General features: G+C 43.1%; 1 protein-coding gene across 1 annotated transcript in view; it reads right to left on the bottom strand.

Annotated features, from left to right (window-relative positions):
- The window catches only part of LOC126240298 (kelch-like protein 10), a 111,817-nt gene that overhangs the window by 27,569 nt on the left and 61,513 nt on the right, over positions 1-22,735 (bottom strand). Inside the window, exon 4 of the mRNA XM_049947914.1 lies at positions 11,369-11,517. Within this exon, the coding sequence (XP_049803871.1) occupies positions 11,369-11,517 (149 nt within the window). The remainder of the gene's footprint in view (positions 1-11,368; positions 11,518-22,735) is intronic.

Raw genomic sequence — 22,735 nt, forward strand, 5'->3', positions numbered from 1 at the left:
ACAGACTTCAGGAAGAATATAATAATTCCAATCCCAAAGAAAGCAGGTGTTGACAGATGTGAAAATTACCGAACTATCAGTTTAATAAGTCACAGCTGCAAAATACTAACGCGAATTCTTTACAGACGAATGGAAAAACTGGTAGAAGCGGACCTCGGGGAAGATCAGTTTGGATTCCGTAGAAATGTTGGAACACGTGAGGCAATACTAACCTTACGACTTATCTTAGAAGAAAGATTAAGAAAAGGCAAACCTACGTTTCTAGCATTTGTAGACTTAGAGAAAGATTTGACAACATTAACTGGAATACTCTCTTTCAAATTCTGAAGGTGGCAGGGGTAAAATACAAGGAGCGAAAGGCTATTTACAATTTGTACAGAAACCAGATGGCAGTTATAAGAGTCGAGGGGCATGAAAGGGAAGCAGTGGTTGGGAAAGGAGTGAGACAGGGTTGTAGCCTCTCCCCGATGTTATTCAATCTGTATATTGAGCAAGCAGTAAAGGAAACAAAAGAAAAATTCGGAGTAGGTATTAAAATTCATGGAGCAGAAGTAAAAACTTTGAGGTTCGCCGATGACATTGTAATTCTGTCAGAGACAGCAAAGGACTTGGAAGAGCAGTTGAACGGAATGGACAGTGTCTTGAAAGGAGGATATAAGATGAACATCAACAAAAGCAAAACGAGGATAATGGAATGTAGTCAAATTAAATCGGGTGATGCTGAGGGGATTAGATTAGGAAATGAGACACTTAAAGTAGTAAAGGAGTTTTGCTATTTAGGGAGTAAAATAACTGATGATGGTCGAAGTAGAGATGATATAAAATGTAGACTGGCAATGGCAAGGAAATCGTTTCTGAAGAAGAGAAATTTGTTAACATCGAGTATAGATTTAAGTGTCAGGAAGTCGTTTCTGAAAGTATTTGTATGGAGTGTAGCCATGTATGGAAGTGAAACATGGACGATAAATAGTTTGGACAAGAAGAGAATAGAAGCTTTCGAAATGTGGTGCTACAGAAGAATGCTGAAGATAAGGTGGGTAGATCACGTAACTAATGAGGAGGTATTGAATAGGATTGGGGAGAAGAGAAGTTTGTGGCACAACTTGACTAGAACAAGGGATCGGTTGGTAGGACATGATTTGAGGCATCAAGGGATCACAAATTTGGCATTGGAGGGCAGCGTGGAGCGTAAAAATCGTAGAGGGAGACCAAGAGATCAATACACTAAGCAGATTCAGAAGGATGTAGGTTGCAGTAGGTACTGGGAGATGAAGAAGCTTGCACAGGATAGAGTAGCATGGAGAGCTGCATCAAACCAGTCTCAGGACTGAAGACCACAACAACAACAACAACTAGTACGGATTATTTAGATTCGGAGAGGGTATGAATTTTCGTACTGACTGAATGTTACTCAATGCAGTTCTCAGGGCAGGCAGCATCAGCTGCGCTGTGAGTAAAAGGGGGGGGGGGGGGGGGAAGTAGCCATCCTGCAGCCACTGTACCAAAAGGCTGGATGCCTTACTGCAACAAATGTCATCTCGTAATAACTTGCTACATTACAAATCTCTTAATTAACTGGCTTTGCCAGAAGGGCATCAAGTTTGTCTGGTTTGTGGACTGTCAATGGCCTTTTCAATCCCTCAAGTAGTGTTTGTGCTCTGCTCCCTGTGTGGCTTTTTTTCATTCTGAGTAAACCCTTAACCCTGGCCTGTGACACGTGCCAGTATGGCACTGCTGCAGTCTCACCCCATTGGAACCTGGTTGGCACTGAAAAGCCCATTGTCTATGCACTGAAGATGCTTTCTGCATGCCGTGTAATCATTCACAAGAGGAAAAGGAGGCACTAGCTTTTATTTTTGCAGTTAAGAAGATTCATGTTTTCTGGTATGGGTGAGGTTCTTCCTCATTATTGACCATAAGCTGCTGGTTTCCTTATTTGACCCTTGTTCCATGATGCCCAATAGGACAGCCCACTGATTGCAGGGGTGTGCCCTCTTTCTCAGTAACTACTGCTATGACATATTTTACTGCTCCACCACCCAGCATGCCAATTCTGATGCATTGCTGTGGCTACCAGTGGGGCTAAATCTGGATTTCAATTGGCAGGAGGCAATATGTAGGATTTTATTTATTTATTATTATTTTATCAAAACATCAAGTTCCGTAGGACCAAATTGAGGAGCAAATCTCCAAGGTCATGGAACATGTCAGTACATGAAATTGCAACATAAAAGTAATAACAGATAAAAATAAATGTTTATGAACCTCAAAAAAGTCAGTCCATAAGTTTACTTAAACTTATGCAATCAACAATACAACAAGAATCAGCTCAATTTTTCAAGGAACTCGTTAACAGAATGTAAGGGGTGACCTATGAGGAAACTCTTCCGTTCTGATTTGAAAGTGTGTGGATTGCTGCTTTTTGAATTCGAGTGATAGCTTATTGAAAATGGATGCAGCAACATACTGCACATCTTTCTGCACAAGAGTTAAGGAAGTCCGATCCAAATTCAGGTTTGATTTCTGCCGAGTATTAACTGTTCGTGAACTTACACCACTTATTGCCAGAACCGCCCATTTCTGAGCCAAAAATATCCTTTTAGAATGGGAAGAGTTACCCCCATTTGAATAGTAAAAATGGCAGCATTAAGTCTTTGAACAAGATCCTGAATGTGGGCTTTCCACGAGAGTTTACTATCTATCTGAACACCTAGAAATTTGAACTGTTCAGTTTCACTAATCATATGCCCATTCTGTGAAATAAGAATGTCAGGTTTTGTAGAAGTGTGTGTTAGAAACTGTAAAAACTGAGTCCTACTGTGATTTAGCATTAGTTTATTTTCTACAAGCCATGAACTTAAGTCATGAACTTCACTATTTGAAACTGAGCCAATGTTGCACACAACATCCTTTACTACCAAGCTAGTGTCATCAGCAAACAGAAATATTTTAGAGTTACCTGTAATACTTGAGGGCACATCATTTATATAAATAAGGAAAAGGAGTGTCCCCAACACTGATCCCTGGGGCACCCTCTACCTGACTGTACCCCACTCAGACCCCACATCACAGCCATTCTCAACATTGTGAATAATGACCTTTTGCTGTCTGTTGCTACTCGTAAAGTAAGAGGTGAACCAATTGTGAGATACTCCCCGTATTCTGTAATGGTCCAACTTCTGGAGCAATTTTTTGTGATCAACACAATCAAATGCCTTAGTTAAATCAAAAAATATGCCTAGTGTTCAAAACCTTTTGTTTAACCCATCCAGTACCTCACAGAGAAAAGAGAATATAGCATTCTCAGTTGTTAAATGACTTCTAAAGCAAAGGAAAAATGACAAATAATGCTAAGTACAGGGCTAACATGTGCAGCACAGTACTTTCATATTCTGCTAGGCACTCTCATATCCATGAGAGTCCTTAGTCTTTAGTGATTTAATTATTTTCTCAATCTCCCCCTTGTCAGTATCACAGAGGAGTATTTCAGACATCACTCTCGGAAAGGTATTTTCCAAAAAAGTTATATGATTCACTGTAGAAACTAAATTTTTATTTAATTCACCAGCAGTGCTCAGGAAATGATTGTTAAATACTGTACATATATTTGATTTATCAGTAACAGAAATATTTTTACTGCGAACTGACTTTGTATCAATGACCTTGTGCTGCTGACCAGACACTTCCTTCACAACTGACCATAGGGTTTTGATTTTATTCTATTTGCATACCACATAATCTTTGCCTTCCTAATAATATTTTTAAGCACCTTACAATACTGTTTGTAATGGGCTACTGTAGCTTGATTGTGACTACTTCAAACATTTTGATATAATTCCCACTCTGGTTCAAATGGTTCAAATGGCTCTGAGCACTATGGGACTTAACTGCTGTGGTCATCAGTCCCCTAGAACTTAGAACTACCTGAACCTAACTAACGTAAGGACATCACACACATCCATGCCTGAGGCAGGATTCGAACCTGCGACCGTAGCAGTTGCGCGGTTCCAGACTGTAGCACCTAGAACCGCTCGGCCACTCCAGCCGGCAATTCCCACTTTTTCTACAAGATATCCTTGTCCCACTAGTCAGCCACCCAGGCTGTCTATTGGAAAGCAACTCTCAAAGAGTGTGAGAATGTGTTAAGGACAGCACAAGGGGTCACAACCACACTGGCTGCTCACCAGCTTATTTGGAAAATTGTTTCAGTGATACAGATGGATTGGCTGCAGTATGTCTCTTTGTGTGTGGGTCTAGTGTGGTGTCTGTCTTTTCTCCTACATGGCTGTCTCAACACTGTCAAGGAGGTACTCATGCTTGCCATGGAGGACAAGTGCTGTTAAGTGGTTGTCCCCCCTGGCTTTGCACCCTCGCATTCTTCAGTTGCCACATGCATCCCTTAGGGTATGGCTCATATGAAAGCAATGGCAAGGCATCATGTCTACCAGCCTTTGATTAATTGTGACATTGCTCATCTGCTGTGGGGTTATGGTACTCCTGCACAAAACCAGGTTGCACCGCCATGCCAGTTTTCTCCTGGGCTGATCCTGTATCACCTTTGGGACACGGTGCACATTGATTTTGTGAGTTCATTTTTGGGTGGGAGGTGATTGTTGCTGGCTGACGCATTGTCCAGTTTCTCACACATGACCAAGCAGTCCTCCACTGCCAGTGACCATGGGCTGTCAATTATATTTGTCACTGAGGGATCCTGCGGGACCCTCATATCAGATTATGGTAGGTGATTAGTGTTGTTGTTGTTGTGGTCTTCAGTCCTGAGACTGGTTTGATGCAGCTCTCCATGCTACTCTATCCTGTGCAAGCTTCTTCATCTCCCAGTACCTACTGCAACCTACATCCTTCTGAATCTGCTTAGTGTATTGATCTCTTGGTCTCCCTCTACGATTTTTACCCTCCACGCTGCCCTCCAATGCTAAATTTGTGATCCCTTGATGCCTCAAAACATGTCCTACCAACCGATCCCTTCTTCTGGTCAAGTTGTGCCACAAACTTCTCTTCTCCCCAATCCTATTCAATACCTCCTCATTAGTTACGTGATCTACCCACCTTATCTTCAGCATTCTTCTACAGCACCACATTTCGAAAGCTTCTATTCTCTTCTTGTCCAAACTGGTTATCGTCCATGTTTCACTTCCATACATGGCTACACTCCATACAAATACTTTCAGAAACGACTTCCTGACACTTAAATCTATACTCAATGTTAACAAATTTCTCTTCTTCAGAAACGCTTTCCTTGCCATTGCCAGTCTACATTTTATATCCTGTCTACTTCGACCATCATCAGTTATTTTGCTCCCCAAATAGCAAAACTCCTTTACTACTTTAAGTGTCTCATTTCCTAATCTAATCCCCTCAGCATCCCCCGATTTAATTTGACTACATTCCATTATCCTCGTTTTGTTTTTGTTGATGTTCATCTTATATCCTCCTTTCAAGACACTGTCCATTCCGTTCAACTGCTCTTCCAAGTCCTTTGCTGTCTCTGACAGAATTACAATGTCAGGTGATTTGTATTGAGGGAGTTTGAAGACTTTTGCATTCATAGTGGTATCCAGAATCAGATTATCATATCATTTCACCTGACTTCTATCCCTGAGATGGAGCACTTCATGTATACATTCAAAACCCAAATGAAGAAGTCAATGTCCATCTCTTCACATGAAGCATTGTTGAGTTTTCTGGCTATGTACCGGGTGATGACTGTCAATGGGTGTAGTCTGGTGGAACATTTGCATGGATGCCAGACATGAGTCTGATGAATTTGTTGCACCATTAGTCACATGTCACAGATTACTGTGGCCCACTGCATTTTCCTCCTGGGGCTGCCATTTGGGCCCAGTCCTCTGGCTGGTGGCAGGGATGGCTGCTGGATGTCGTAGTGGTCCAGAACAATTGGTGGTTGTTTATAGTGGCTGTTGGTAGGGAGCAGCTGACCCATAATTTAGTTGAACCTGCACCATGTTGGAACATCACCACATCAGTCTTCTGGTCTGTTGGGTGGCACGGTTGGTCATGACATTGGCCTGGATGTAAGTTCCTACTTGAAGTGGCTTGCTTCTCTATTGGTGCTCCTTCTGCACTCTCTGCTATCCTCCTTTCACCTGCAGCCATAGGACACAGTGGGCTTGTACCTGCACCTGCTGATGTGGGGCCTGTGGATTCTGATCCACCCCCCCCCCCTCCTCCCCTTCCTCCTCCCCCACACCCCTCCCTTTGTTGATGGAGGTGGTCTCACCTCCACTGCTGCTGTTGGACCTCCTCGTTGCCCTTTCAGAGAAACCAGCAGTGTGAGCTTTGCCTCCATTGGTGGTTGATACACTGCCGGATTCTCTGGTGCTCTCTTTGTTTCTGTGCTGGTGGTTTCAGCCCAGGTCCGGCCATTTTTAGCCTTATGTGGCCTTCTCAGTGGGGAGGGATTTAATATCCCCACCAGTGGACTGAGCAATGGAGGCAAGTGAGCTGCCTGGGCAGCATCACAGAATAGTGCAAAAATCTGTCATGGAGAGTGCTTTTGACACATTGTATGGGCAGACCTGCTGACGGATACTGTTTACCTGAGGGTGGCAGTTAGCTAAGCATGCAAGCGCATCATGCCTAGTGTTGCTGGGTGCTCAGTTGACAGCTACCTATGCCAGCTGCATGTTGAATTATCCCTATGCACCTTTCTATGAGGGTTCAGACTTTCTGCTTCCCATAGAGTGACTCAGAGTTTTTGTTTCCTCTGATGGAGTTCTAATATCTAATATTCATTTATTACTGAGTGACCGTTGGCCAGTGAAGTACTCATGCTGACTGTGTAGTGTAGCAACATTGTCACATCAGAGTAGATACTAAACAACCAAACTTGTATAACTCACACTTGCATGGCAACTGTTATCTCTGAGTGGTTATGCCCAATAGCTAATAATTTTTAGCAGTCTTTATTCAAAGGGCCCTCTATGTGGTGAATAGCATGAACAGCAGTTTATTCCTTCATATTGTTGTTATTCCACCCCAGATACCTGTGTGTGTTTTTGTTGTTCTTAAAATGTTTAACAGTTTCATTTTTTGTCATCAGATTTTTTACTTTTGTCATTGGTTCTTTACAATATTTTCTTAATACAAAGGATATCCAGAAAGTAAGGTTACATCATTTTTTACACAAACACAAATGCATATATTTCAGTGATTCATACAGGAACAGTAGCATAGGTATTACATCATGTTTCCACTTACTTCAACAAATTTTGTCAACCATGGAATGAATTTTTTAACACCTCTGTCATAGATGCATCCTGCCAATTCCTTAAACCACTTCTCCACTTTGATTTCACCTCCTTATCATCGAAACCTATCCCTTCAATTTTAGAAATACATGATAGTCGCAAGGCACAAGATCAGGACTGTGAGCGAGGTGGTTTAAAAGATTCCAATGAAATGAGGTCAACAACTCTTGTGTTGCTTGTGTGGAGTTGGCCTCATCAGTGTTCCATGGCATTTGTTCTGTATGGTACTGTGGAGTTTTCAAGGATCTCACAGTATCGTGATGAGTTGATTGTTTTGCCTCTTGTCGAGAATTCTATAAGGAGAACACTGTTTTTGTCCCAGAAAAAGGTTTCCATGACTTAAGCTGATTCCTGAGTTTTGAATTTTTGTTGAAGGGGAATGAGTGTAGTGCCACTCGACTGATGGTCACTTATTCTCTTAGGTGTGGTGGTAAAGCCATGTACTCATCCCTCATCACTTCTCTGTTGAGAAAGGGCTCTCTGTTACTTAAGAAATGACCAAGAAACTCTCACATGGCCTTGACTCTGTTGATTTTTTGTTCTGTAGTAAGTATCTTCAGAACCCATTGGACACACACCTTATGACATCTTAGTCGATCACTCACTATTTCATGAACAATGGTTAAAGAAACTTCAGGACACAGCTTGTGCAGATCATCAGTGGTCACACAGAAATCAGAACAAATATGCTCTTCAAGTTTTTGCACAAGTTCATCAGTTACTACGGATGGGTGCCCACTTCTCTCTTCATTGTGAATTTCTGTTCTTCCGAAAGTGAAATTCTGTACCCATTTTCTTTACATGTTGCCATGAGAGAACCTCGTCCTCATACACTGACATGATTTCATGATGCACTGCTGCAGCGCTCGTGCCCTTGGCATTCATGTGGTGTATCACAGCATGCAGTTTGCACTTGGTGGAGACAGAATGATAGTGCTCATCTTTGATCATCACCACACAGACAGACAGAATGATAATGATGACTGTTACCACTTATTCATTTCAGTGTGCACTACCATACACAATAGTGGTACCGACTGTGAAAAACTAAATTCTCTGGTGGAGCTACCGACGTTGCAACCTTAGTTTCCATATGTCCTTTGTGTACGCTGCTTAATAGTCAGTGTGTCAAACTGTGAAATGAATGACCAGGGGTCAAATTCAAATAGTTAAGCCTTTTCACAGCAACACACACACACACACACACACACACACACACACACACACACACACACACACACACCAGTGGAAAAATCATCTGAGATTAAAAAAATCACCAAGTCCAAAAGCAGAGAAAATCTCCAACCTGGCCGGGAATCAAACCTGAATCCATTTGCATGGGAGGCAACCATGTTACCTGTCAGCTCAGCAGGTGGATGGAATAACGACAATACGGAAAGAATAGAATGGCGCTCAACACCTAGAGGAGGCATTGAGTGGTAGGCAGGCACACTGAATAAAGACTGCTTGATTTTATTTATCTATTGGTCCTTACTGTCCGAGGCAACAGTACCCATGTGTGTGTGTGTGTTGTGAATGTGTGAATGTATATTTGTTTTGAGTTTTTTTCTTCTAAAACAAATATGGAAAAATTGAACAAAAGCAATGATAAAGAGTGTATAACCCCTGGGACCCTGGGATTAAAGTGCTGTATCTTGTGCTAGGAAGAGAGAGCCCTACATGATTCAGAGAATGAGCAGTAGCCAACATTTGAAACTCCATTACCATTACAAACTCCATTCAGTATTGTTGAATCCTCCACCTTACCATTAAAAAAGCAGAACTCATATACTATGTTAAAAAAAGAAACAGTCCAATAATAAGGGAAACACTATTTGGTTCATTATTAAACAGAACACAAAGAAAACTAGTAATCCAAATAAAAGTGAGCCCTCAGAAAATAGTTCTGACAGAAATGGTGAAAACTTTCAAGTCATTTGGCACCAAATTCAATGAATCCTTCCTCACAGTGACTGCAAACATTGCACTCAGTAATAAACATTGGAATACAGACACTTTACATTTACCTGTGGAGACAATGCAAGCAGCGCAAACAGACATTAGTTTCAGAAATGCAATGCCCAAGGAGATTAAGGGATTAATCAGGTCACTAAAAAGTAGTAGTTTTGCTGACTATGATGGTATTTCTAGGGTTTCTAGCAGAATATTAAAATCTTGTGCTGAGTTGATAGGATTACCTGTAAGCTATTTTTGTGATCAGTCAATGACTTGAGGCATATTTTGTGACAGCCTTACATATGCTGCAATGATGCTCGTCTACCAAATTGGAGATATGCAAACCACCTCCAACATCAGACCAAATCAATCCTTCTAGTCTTTTCATAAGTGTCTGAAAAAATGACATATGATAGAACACTGGTTCATTTACCTGATCAGAACTTGTTAACCACATCTCAGTTTGGCTTTTGTAAAGGATTCTCAGTACAAAAAGCAATACTAGACCTCACAAATGAAGTACTGACAGAGCTAAACAAGAAAAATTATCATGCAAGTGTATTCTGTGACCTTACCAAAGACTTTGATGGTGTGGATCACAAAATTCTAGTTGACAAACTAATTTTTTGGCATTAATGGCATATCTCTTGCAAGATGGAATCTGGCTTCATTACAGGAAGCAGAGTCTCATTAACAGACTATATCCATGAGAATAATTTCAGAATGGGAGAACCTAATATGTGGAGTGAGACAGGGATTAGTACTGAATGTACTCTTTTTTTCTAACCTACATAAATGATCTTCCAGTTACATGAAAGGGTGTACTAATCAAGGGTCCAATCATAACCCTAACAGATATGTCTCAGGTAAATAGCTGAACAGGCCTACAAGTGATTCACAGGTAACAGTTTAAGTCTTAACATCACAAAGATTCATGTTATGCATTTTCAAAGGAACAATAATTAGCTTTTAATGCCAGAGGTCATACACTGAAGGAATGAAGCACAGTATTTAAAATTCCTTGGGGTCTAGCTGGATACAAGTTCAAATGGACTCAATACGAGGGTCAATTAATCAAACTCAGTTCAGTATGTTATGCCCTCAGAAGCATCTCCAGTTGTCTTGATCTAAAGAGAAGAATGTTGCCTTACTATGAATATTTTCACTTGCTGCTGCATTATGGAACGATCTTCTTGGGTAGTGCACCGAAAGTAAATAAAGTGTTTGTTCAGCAGAAGTAAGTGCTAAGGATATTGTGTAAAGCAGATAACCATACAGCTTACTGAATACTTTTTTAAGCATCTCAGAAGCCTTATATCTACTTCTCAATACATTTACTCCTTAATGGTTTTTCTTGCTGATAATAGAAATAAGTTTCAACCAAATTGCGATATACACAGTCACAACACAAGACACAGAAGTAATTTTCATGAAGATTTTGCTTTCTTGTCCAGGGTTCAGAATGGAATATTTGCTTTGTTGGAAAAAAATTCACCAAGCTCCTGTCTAATACAAAGCAAGAAGTTGGGAATCCTTACCAGTTCAAAAGTGAACTAAAAACATATCTCATTCGCTGCTTTTTCTACAAATAATCTGAGTATCTAGATTTGTATTGAAAAGTGTTGTTAGCTATGTGGGAAGTCACAGTGTCGAAATTGTATAACAGTAATAACGTACTATAAACAGAACTCAGCATTTAAAGATGTAAAAATATTTTCTTTAAAAATATCACTGTAATCAAATAATTATGAAATTATTAAGCCAGTAGCTTTTTCCAAGCAGCAGCATTCTTATTAATTTACTCAAATACATGTAGATGGAATAAGGGTGCAAATCAGTAAGAAGTGTAGTGACAGTGTCTTGTTCATACTGAATGAAGTTTCTGTTATGTCTTTATCTCATGTTAATGGATACATTGAATCATCCACATCCCTGAAGGTTCTCATACTTGATGGGATCTGATGGGTGAATGAATGAATGAATGAATGAAATTGATCTTTTATCAGATTTTAGTCAATTTACATTCTGTTTCTGTACAGGCAGAAGGTGTGGCATTCTAACAGAGATCAGCCTTTCATGCTTTCTGAATTGCACTGAGACTCATGACACATGCTAGAGAGTACCTTATCATTGAGAGTGGCTGCACCTGCATCAGATCTGGCACACTGCATATCGTGAAGCATTGTCCACTGATTCAAAGAAGGGTCATACCTTTCCACTGAGTTAAGGCGATTTCTTCCATCATTTCCTCCTATAGCATATATTTTGTCACCTGTAAATATCATGAAAACTAACAACAAAGTGAAGTTCTACTGCAATAGAATAAAATCTGAAAACTTAATCTTGGACATAATATAGAGTTGTTACTTATCAGTAGTCCATTGCTGTTTCTTTTGTAATATTTTTATACATACTCTATGTAATACCATTTTTGTTAAAACCAAAAGCAATAAATCACATAAAACGACTTATGCAGATAAACATACACACACACACACACACACACACACACACACACACACACACACACACACACATTCACATTTAACCTGGATGGTAATGTAAAGTCCTGGGTAGAATACAAATGTGCTGCTCAGCACAACTTTCTTGACTTCTGTTCTGACTTCATAACCCATGTCATTTATATCCTCCACCCCTAATATCAGCTGCCTTGATCTACAGGGATGAAAACTGTACTTGAAACACATTCAGTTCAGCAATCTTCCTAGCCTCTTAATATCCTCTAGCCTCTGCTCCACACCCACCTCTGACCCCATCCCCTCAACTGCGTCAGGCCAAAAACCAGGGACTAGTTAGTGTATAGAACTAGTTTTGTAACAGTTGTCTCTCTCAGTTAATGTAAGCCTTAACTTATTCAACATTGCTTGCAGTTTTTCATGATGAAATCTTGTGTAATAACATCACCTACCTACATACTATGCATACCACTGTATAGCATATAGCCATGGCAGAGGGTATTTAGCATTGTACTAAATATTGCAGTTTCTTTCAATTCCAATCACATACTAACACTGGAAGAAAACTGCTTAAATGCATCTGTTTGTTGATAAATCAGTTCTACTTTTATATATTGCCTGTTGGCTTCTGCCTCGAGTTGTTCGGCTGACATTTGTTTCACAAATTTTCTCAAATTTCATGAGAGTGAGTGGCGAGCATTGTCAAGGTTTCACCATGCATTAATGGTGGCAGAGTGGAGTACAGCCCACAGCTGGAGATTATATGTACCTGTCACTCCAACATCCTTTCCTTGATCATTTGTTCTGTGGTTCTCCCCTTGCTACCTGCGATCGTCATTTGATGCAGCATGGGAATCCAAGATCTATTTATATCAAGGCTTTCATCTTTCTTGTTGAAGCAGATGCCATACTTGTGAATTTCTATGGCTTCCATGAACAAGCAGGCACAGTAACTCTTCTTCACAGCAGAACTTACATGTCAGTAAAATTTATTATATGGGCAGTCTCACTTAGTGCATGGTTTGCTGGACTACTAGTCATTCCCACATACACTTTTTCACATGTACAGGGTATGTGGTATATGCTTGAATTGCAAATGGGTCTATTTTGTCAACTGCTGATCTGAGATGGTCGTTAACCTTCTTGGTTGGTTTGTAAATCATTTTGGGCAGTATAGGGATTATGCTGTCTGTCACTCTGGCAGAAAGGCCGTATGTGGCCATCAGTGTACATTTTGCATATGGACCCTGAAGATCAGATCAGAGAAATTAGGACTAACTGGAGACACACAGTCAGTCACGTTTTACTCGCTCTATTTGGGAACGGGAAAGGAAATGACTGCTGGTGGTATGTGGTACCCCCACCCTGCACTGCATGGGGACTTGCACAGTACGGTATGTATGTGGATGTAGATGTAAATTTGTCCTTATGATGTCTCACTTTGGCCTAGCACCAGATTTTGTGACACTGCTTATGCAACTAGTGGAGTACCCATTGCTCCATAGAACACTTTCCAAGTGTTGCATCTTGCATCTGAAGTGCTGGGGCTTACTTATTTGCCGTGTGTGCTTTACATGCATATTAATCATTTCCATTTCTTGTATTGGGTGAAGCTTTTACAGTTTGTGTAGGTACTGGTCATGTGCATAAGTTTTTAATACGCGCTGTGTCACAGGTTCCTCATAACCAGCAATCAACATTTCTCATCCATTGCCTAAAATTATATTTCTTGGATGTGTTCAAATATGCTGAAATAAGACCATTGTCTAAGAAAGGCTCGCCAGATGACCTGGGAAATTACTGCCCATTTCCCTGCAGTCAGTTTTTGCTAAGGTGATAGAAAGGATTGTTGCAAAACATCTTGAAAACTTACTTATAGAAAACAATATTATAGTTAAAAATCAATTTGGGTTTCAAAAGGGAAAAAAATACAATAAATGCTATCAGGGAATTCACTGAAAAGATAAATTCTGCTTTAGAGAAGGGTAAATAGGCCACAGGTACTTTTTGTGATTTGACCAAACCTTTTGACTCGGTCAGTCACTTACTACTTCTAGACAAATTAGACAGATATGGGATTGTAGACGGGGCATTAGAGTGGTTCAAATCCTATTTGTCAGAAAAAACAGAGTTATTCTAAATTCAAATGGAAAAAATCATTCTCATACTGGAAAAAGATTTGTACAGGGGTCCCACAGGGCTCAGTTTTAGGGCCTTATCTTTTTAAGTTGAACATAAATGATTTACCTTTAAACATTGATGTTCACTCCATTTTATTCGCAGATGACACCTCGGTTTTAATTGAAAATGACAATTTAGAACAAATTAATGATACTGTGTATAATATAATGGGAAATCTAGAATTATGGCTTCAGCAGAATGGATTAAAGCTCAATGTCACAAAAACACAATTGGTGCAGTTCCGTGCTAAAATAACCTCAGCATCTCCCATAAATATAGTGCATGGTGATCAGGAAATGACTGAAGCAAGTTACGTAAAATTTCTAGGTCCAAATCTTGGAAAAAATGTAAACTGGAAGGCACAAGTAGACTTGATATGTGATGGGTGGGTTTCCCGGTGTATGTGATGTTTCCAGGGCTCTTGGATGTCCAGCCAGATGCAATCATTGAAGTCCCACGATATTTCAGCAAATAACCTTTCTGCCGTCAGCAGGTGGTTCTGATGGAATAGTCTGTCTACACATTGTTGGTGTTATTTATGTCCATCAGTTGGGCTTCAATTCCCTGTGGTGGCAGTCCGATTGCAGCCGTTGACATTCCAATTGCGAGTGCCGATGCTTTGATTGTGGCCACCGACAATCAGTTTGTGGGTGCCAACCCAGGTCCATGCCATCCCTGGCATCATGCCAGGTGGTGGAAGAAAGTACCCTTTCTTGATGTGCTTGTAGAGTGGAGATCAAATGGCACACTGGGTCATAGCGTGTATCGCAAGCCTACACATACAGACTTATATTTACATGCCTCGAGTTCCCACCATTGTGCACAACTCAACAGAATGCTCAACACACTGGTTCACAGGGCATACTCAATAACGGATGAACAAAATCAGCACAAAGAACTCAAACACTAAGAAAATGTGTTCTGCAAGAATGGGTACAGTAATTGACAGATCCAGGCAGCCCTCAGATGATGTAAACACAGCAGAAACCCAGATGAAGAACAGTCTAAAGATGAGGAACCAGCGTTGCCTTTCTACTGTATGCAGGCAACATGACATCAAAAATTGGGAGACTGCTAAAACAACACAAAATTGACACGGTCTTCCGACCACCCTCCAAGATACGCGCCTTACTGGGGACAGTGAAAGACAAAATTGGCCTCAAGAAATCAGCCATATATAATGTTCCATGTGGTTGAGGCAAATCCTACCTCAGTCAAAAAATTTGAACAGTCAAAGACCGCTGCAAAGAACACCAACACCACATGCACCTAGGCCAGACCAACAAATCAGCACTGGTAGAACATTGCTTGGAAACTGGTCACAACACGAAATATGAAGAGACCAAGATTCTGACCCCCACCAGCTTCTACTGGGACAGCATCTTCAAGGATGCCATTGAAATTTGCGTAACAGACAATATCATAAACTAAGTCAGAGGTTTTCAACTTAGCAAGGCATGGAAATGATTACTTCGCTCCATCAAGGAGTCACGCCTCAAGTGGACACAAGATCCTGCCACGGCGGCCACTGGGGATACTCCAAGGGTTTCTGGATCTTCCACCACTCAGCATGATGCCAGGGATGGCATGGACCTGGGTTGGTGCTCGCAAATGGTTTGTCGGCGGCCGCAACTGAATTGTCAGTGCTCGCAATTGGAATGTTGGCGGCCGCAATCGGACCATTGGCACAGGGAATCGAGGCCTGACTGATGGACATAAATAACACCGACAATGAGCAGACTGACCATTCCATCAAAACCAGCTGATGGTGATGGAAAGGTTATTTGCAAAAATATCATGGGACCTCAACGATCGCATCTGGCTGGACACCCAAGAGCCATGGAAACAACACATATAGACTACTTAGCAAACAAACTAAACAGCCTAGCTTATGCAATGAATGTCTCATCTGGTTCCACCCTTATGGACACCAGGAAGCTGGTCTACCAAAGCTACTTTGAGGCTATTCAATAAATTTCTGGGGAAACTCAATGAACAGCCCGAGATTACTTACTCTTCAAAAGAAAATCATAAGAAACATGTGTTTAGTCTAAAAAGGAACATAATGTTGCCCATTATTTTGAAAATTAAAAATACTAACCATTCCTTCTCTGTACATCTACGAAATTTTTATATTCATATATAAAAATCAAAACACACTTGTCAATTTTCCTTTCAACCACAATTACAGTACCTGTCACAGATACAGCTTCAATCTTCCCTCTCATAATTTAAAATTTTACACTCAAACACCACTGTACATGAGATTAAGAATTTACAATAAATTAAATAACACAAATCTGATAAATATGGAGTTTGACCCACTAAAAAGATTGTTATTTAATGCACTATTGGAAAAATGTTATTATTCAATTGAAGAATTCATGCAGGACAGTTTGGCAATTTGAAAAGAAAAAAAAAAGAATACAGATTGTCTATTGTATACTAAAATGTTAATATATCGTATAAATTGTATTGCAAGTTGCAAAATGACCATGTGTTATACATGTTCTTGTTAATTGTTCATGTCTAAAAATTCAGAAATGCCTGCTTAAATATGTTAATTATTATAATCTTATTTTTTAAAAAGTAATTTGGCGTGTCTCGAGTTCAAAAATCTTTGATCTGTAGCTGTATATTATGAGATGAATATGTGGCGTCGATCCATGGATCGATAGGCCAAAACATCATATGTGTATTATGTCTTTGAGTTGATCTTTGTTTTTGTATACTTCCGGGACCTCAGTTCATGCCTAGTCTTCGACCTGTACGTTTGTCGTGTAGTAAAAGTATTGATGATTAGAAGAGAGAACCATGGTCATTACCTTACCACCTTGATATCTCCTTTAGTGGTCACCCCAAAGTTCGAATAATCCGTCGAACCGAGTACAAAGTGACTACTGCGCTGCACCGGCTTCTGCATTCCACGTGGACCTTTGTCCGCTACACAATGGCCTTCTACAACATGCCGCTGCCACCCGGTTTTCACCAGCAACAGCAATTAAATTCAAGCACGCCAGCTGCAGTCGGTGCCCGACGTGAATTTCCGCAGTCCTGTAGCCTCGAGAACCCAGGGACCTCGTCAGGTGCAGTGGTTTTGAACATGACGCCAGCGATCCGTGACTCCAGCTTTGTTAACCCTGAAGTGCTTCAGTTTTCGCTGCACAGCAGTACAAGAAACCACTACCCACTGATACCAAACGTTAATGCAATTACTGTAAATAGTGGGGAGCATAATTTTCATAATGTACCACAATAGGACGCCTTTTTGAATGTGCAAGCTCCACGTGTGTATCACTCCGCACCTGTTGCACACTGTGTGAATGACATTCGCCAGCCTGTTACTCCGAATGTTCATCAGTGCAGTAATTTGAGCGTGTCAGGTTCCACCGAGCTCACCAGTGACTCTGTGATGGACAATTTCGCTGCAGATGTGGAGGACCAATTGCATAATAACCTGTCGAGCAACCGCCGTGACCACTTTGACCTTCTGCCGCAACAACCGGTCCCGCTTCGCTCCACGCCATGCTTCCTGCTAACGGATTTCGCCTCCCCTCCAGCTACTATGAACACAGCCGGCACGTCTGCTTCCTCTCTACCACCCTCACGACACAGAGTTAACTTTGACTTACCTACTCCTGCGTCCGCAAGTGGCTGCCCGCATTCTTCGACCTCCAGTTTGTCGAATCTACCGAAACTTCCAGCATTCAAACCTGCCTGCCCGGAATTCTGGTTCAACCTGGTCAAGCAAACTTTCAGTGTCTGTGCACTTGATGACAATGCCCGTTTCACATGCCTCACAAACTACCTCCACGACCGTGTTGACTTAGTTTATGACATGGTTAAGTCACCTTCTCCGAACGAGAAGTACGCTACAGCTAAACAAGCAGTACTGGAACGTGTCTCCAAGACAAGAAGAGAAAACATTCGACAGCTCGTCTACGAAGAATGCCTCGGCAACAGATCTCCGTCACAGCTGTGGCGATGCCCTCGACTTCTCGTCGGTGAATGCGACATGCCAGACGCCACGCTCACCGAGATTTGGATGGAAAAGCTGCCTCTGTCTGTCCAAATGGCCATCTCTGCCTACGAAGATAGACCAAATAGCGAACGCTTGGGCACCGCTGACCGAGCTTACTCCACTCTACTACGTGAATGCCATGCCCAGCAGTCTGGCAGCTACGACAGTTTCTAACCACAACCAGGTCCCCAACGTGGATGCACCACTAAACCTAAGTCCGTCAAGCTCGCCGCACTACCGGCACCTTCACGTCTGCACAACAGCAGCACATCTGACTCCGCAGAAGATTCTGGGCCACCGCCGTCTGACCACTCGCAGGAGTAGACGTCCGCCCATAAATACTGTTCTTCCATGCAAAATTTGGGGAATAAGCATCCAATTGTAAACCGCCGTGCTCCTACCCAAACTTCAACCATGGGTAGGCAGCAGCGCCACCTCCTGCGATGTAAACAACAGGCACCGTCCCACGCTCCATTCTGTGTCGGACACTAATGCTTTAAATGGGCGAGTCTACGTCCTCAACTTGAACTCTGTCACAAACTTTCTCATCGACAGGGGCGCAGATGTTTCCCTACTTCCATCTTGTCTTGCTATCAAAAAGATCTGGCTACACAAAACTGTCCTACGTACTGTAAAGTCATCTAGTTTGTCGTGCTTAGGTTCTACTTCATATGCAGTGTCTCTCTTGCCTAAGTGCAACCTGAAGTGGTCCTACCTGGTGGCTGACATCGACGATCCCATTTTGGGCATCGACTTTCTACGACACCACAAACTGTGGCCTGACCTCATCAAGAATACAGTGTTCTACCACCCTACGCAGGAACACATCCAATGTGCTTTGTCGAGTGTCAATAGTACTGCTAAACAGGTCCACCTGGCTAGGAAGTGTAATAGCCCCTCCTCTGAGCTCTTTGTCACGGTCCAATAAGTGGCTCATGGAGCGTGTCAAGTCTACACGCCTGCACTTGGAACGACGTGAGCTATGCCGTCGCCTTGACGACTTAAGTAACGAGTTATCTTTGGCACAGCAGCAGCTTGCAGCAGACGACGCCCCGGCAACACAAAAGGTTAGTCGGTGCCACTACAGTGTTCTCGCGCCCGAATGAATTTGTTACCATGTTCCACGTAAACTGTACAGTGCCTCCACTCCCGCCAGCTCTAACTGTGTTAATTCGAGCCCACATTCATCCCCCTCCTCGCTTGGGCAGCTAACTTCCCAGGCGCAGGTTACTGTCTTTGATTTACTTCCATCAGCTGTTCATTCATGCCCGCTACCACCACCAAGCTCGACAGCGGCGCCTTCAGTTACTAATAAACAGTGTACCAACCTTGTTTCGTGTAGCTCACTTGTTTGTCACTCCCAGCCACCCAACAGTTGGCACTTATGCAAACTTTTGCCGTCCGCGCCACAACCCAGCCTAGCAACCGCCGCGCACACCATACCACAGACCATCGCATCGTGTACCGCGACGCGCGTTTCCGTGGTAACAGGCGGCACCGCCCACAAACTTCGCTTGCAAGATGGACCACCTATCTCTTGCCGACCACGCCGTCTCAAGCCAGAACTCATGAAAGTGGCTCGCGAACAAATAGACGATCTCTTAACAGCCAGCATCATTGAGCCACCTGCCAGATGCTGGGCCTCGCCTATACACTTCGTCACAAAAAGCGACGGCACCTGGCGTATGGTTGGCGACTATACTAAGTTGAACGCTCATACTATCATAGACAAATACCCGGTTCCTAACGTCGCAGATTTTAAACATGCTCTTGCAGGCGCCAAATATTTCTCGGTAGTGGACTGTAAGAGGGCCTATCATCACATTCCGATGGCACCAGAGGATATTGAAAAGACAGCTGTTACAATACCTTTCGGCCTTTTCCAGTACCACTTCATGCCCTTTGGTGTCTGCAACGCTGCACAAACTTGGCAGAGATTCATAAACAAGGTGTTGTTTCATCTGGATTTTTGTTTTGTTTACTTGGGCGACATTCTTATTTTCAGTCGTACTTTGTAAAAGAACAAGGAACATTTGCAGATTGTTAAAGACACTCTAACCGCTGCCAGTGTTGAACTGAATAATAAGAAACTCCAGTTGCACCAGACTTCGATAAGATTCTTAGGCTACATCGTGTCAACTAAGGGCCTCACTCCTCCCGAGGGTAAAATCAAACCTGTTTTGGATCTGTCACGCCCTCACTCGTTTAAGGAGCTGTGCTGATTCATCGGAACAGTTAACTATTATAGGAAGCACTTGCCTGCTGCAGCCAAGGTTCAGGCTCCCCTAACAGATGCCCTTGCTGGCAAAAATACGACCGGTATCCCCCCATTCCCCTGGACCCCTGCCATGGAACAAGCTTTCGACAAACTGAAGCACCTACTAGCAAACGCAGTGACTGTTGGCCACCTGCATCCGAACGCTACATTTTTTATTACCGTGGATGCCAGTGATATTGCAGTAGGTGCTGTCCTCAGCCAAACCGTCGGAGATACTACCTCTCCTTTGCAGTTCTTTTCTAAGAAGCTCAACAGCACTCAAAAAAAGTACTCAACCTTTGATAGGGAGCTCTTGGCAGTTTACGAGGCTGTCAAACACTTTCGCACCGAGGGTGAGGGTAGAGACTTCTACATTTTAACCGACCATAAACCTTTGGTTGCTGCTGTAAAGAACCCCTGACTGACCCTCCACCTAGACGCTTCCGTCATTTGGACTTTATATTCCAATTTACCTCTGACATACGATACATCAGGGGTTCAGATAATGTGGTCGCAGATTTTTTGTCTCGTGCCGGCGCTCTCACAACTCTGATAGACCTCTCTAACTTGCCTCAGCTGCAGTCTGCCGACACGGACACTATGGACCTTATTTCCGATCACAGCTCGTCACTCAAACCTGTGCGATCCACCTTTCCCGGTGTCATAGACGAGGTTTGGTGTGACGAATCAACTGATATGCTGTGTCCCTTTATACCCAAACCTCTACAGAGACAAGTGTTTGACAAATTACACAACCTAGCTCATCCAGGTGTGAGAGCCTCTACCAGACTTATTTCAGAGCGCTTCATCTGGCGCGACACGAGTCGTGACTGCCCAGCCTGGGCCCGTGCCTGCATTCTGTGCCAACAAAATAAAGTTTCACGGCACACATCGCCCCCACTAGGCAGCTTGACTGCTCCTCCCAGTCGCTTCCAGCACGTTCACATTGACTTGGTGGGCCCCCTCACCCCCTCCGAGGGTTACAGATTCGTGCCATCTATTACGGACAGAACCTCTTGTTGGGTGGAAGCTGCCCTGCTACCCAATATTACATCTGAATCAGTGGCATGATGCTTCATAGACACTTCGATTTCATGCTTTGGCTGCCCTGTTTACTTGACAACCGACCAAGGCCATCAATTTGAGTCTGCCTTGTTTTCTGAACTATTCATTCAACAGCATACCACCCCCAAAGCAATGGCCTCACGGAACGTTGACATAGGACGCTTAAGACGGCCCTATGTTGCCACGGCCTCCTTTGGACGGAAGCCCTGCCATTCGTCTTACTCGGTTTGCGGACCACTTTCAAAGAAGACCTTAAAGGCTCAGTGGCCGAGTTCGTCCACGGCCAGTCTCTTACACTGCCAGGTGAACTTGTTGCTCCTACTCCAGTCGCCAAACTGTCCGAACTGCCGTCCTTGGTAGAACGGGTGAGGTTACACTGTAACAAGCTTCAACCCCCACCTCCTTCCAGCCACACTCCGCCGCACACATATGTTCCCAAGGTGCTCGACGCTTGCGAATTTGTGTTCCTTCGCGATGACACTGTAAAAGCCCCGTTACAGCCCCCTTACACAGGCCCGTACAGAGTTGTCGAACGAACCAGTAACACAATGGACATCGTAATTAATGGCTCGGTAACTACTGTCTCCCTCAACAGGGTTAAACCAGCTTGCATCGAGTTTTCCCCTACCTCACTCACCATTGAAGAGACCATGCTCTCTGGCCACTCTTGGTCTTCTTCCTCTGCTCACGATTTGAGTAATCTCACGCCTACACAGGCCCCGTCAATGAGCCCACACTCATTCCGGGGTTTTCCGCCTCCCGGCTCCCGTAGCAGAGGCCCCAGCTCCCAGGGCTCTAATATAACAGTTCCATCTTTGTGCGACAACACACCGCGCCACTCTTCTATCCGGTACAGCCCACAGGTTCCTTCCACACCCACTCAGTCCTCACAGTCTGACACTCACCCCTCTACTCGCAGCACACCGCCCGCACCGTGCTACGGTTTCCCCACCCCACCAGCTCAGAATACCACTCCGTTAGCAGGTGTCACTTACGAGCTCTCTACATACGTTCATCCTAATGAAATTTGTGGTTTATCTGTTGTGTTTAGTGATGATACCGCTTTAGTGCTGCTTGCGTGTGATGATTCGTTTGTAGTTGCTGTGTCACAATGTGTAGTGAAGCGTTTAAAAATCTCTCGAAGTGCTGTGTGTGGCAACCTACATGCTTAAGTTAGACCAAGTGGAAACGTGATCATTAGGTTCCCTGCCGACGACACCCTTCCATACCAGCGCTCCCGCACCGGCCGACGACTACGACCCCCGAAGTCGCTTCAAGACTTCAGCATCAGCATTCCAGGATTTTCTCCACGCTCTCCTCCCACACGGCCCGTGCTGTTAGATGCAGAGGAACTCACTGTAACCCACTTAAACTCTCGCCAACCCCCCCCCTCCCCCCCACCTTCAGGTACGTACTCCATACTGCAGGGGGGGGAGGGGGCTATGTGGCGTCAATCCACGGATTGATAGGCCAAAACATCATATGTGTA

This window comes from Schistocerca nitens, chromosome 1 (genome assembly GCF_023898315.1).
Source record: "Schistocerca nitens isolate TAMUIC-IGC-003100 chromosome 1, iqSchNite1.1, whole genome shotgun sequence".
In the NCBI taxonomy this organism is placed as follows: Eukaryota; Metazoa; Arthropoda; class Insecta; order Orthoptera; family Acrididae; genus Schistocerca; species Schistocerca nitens.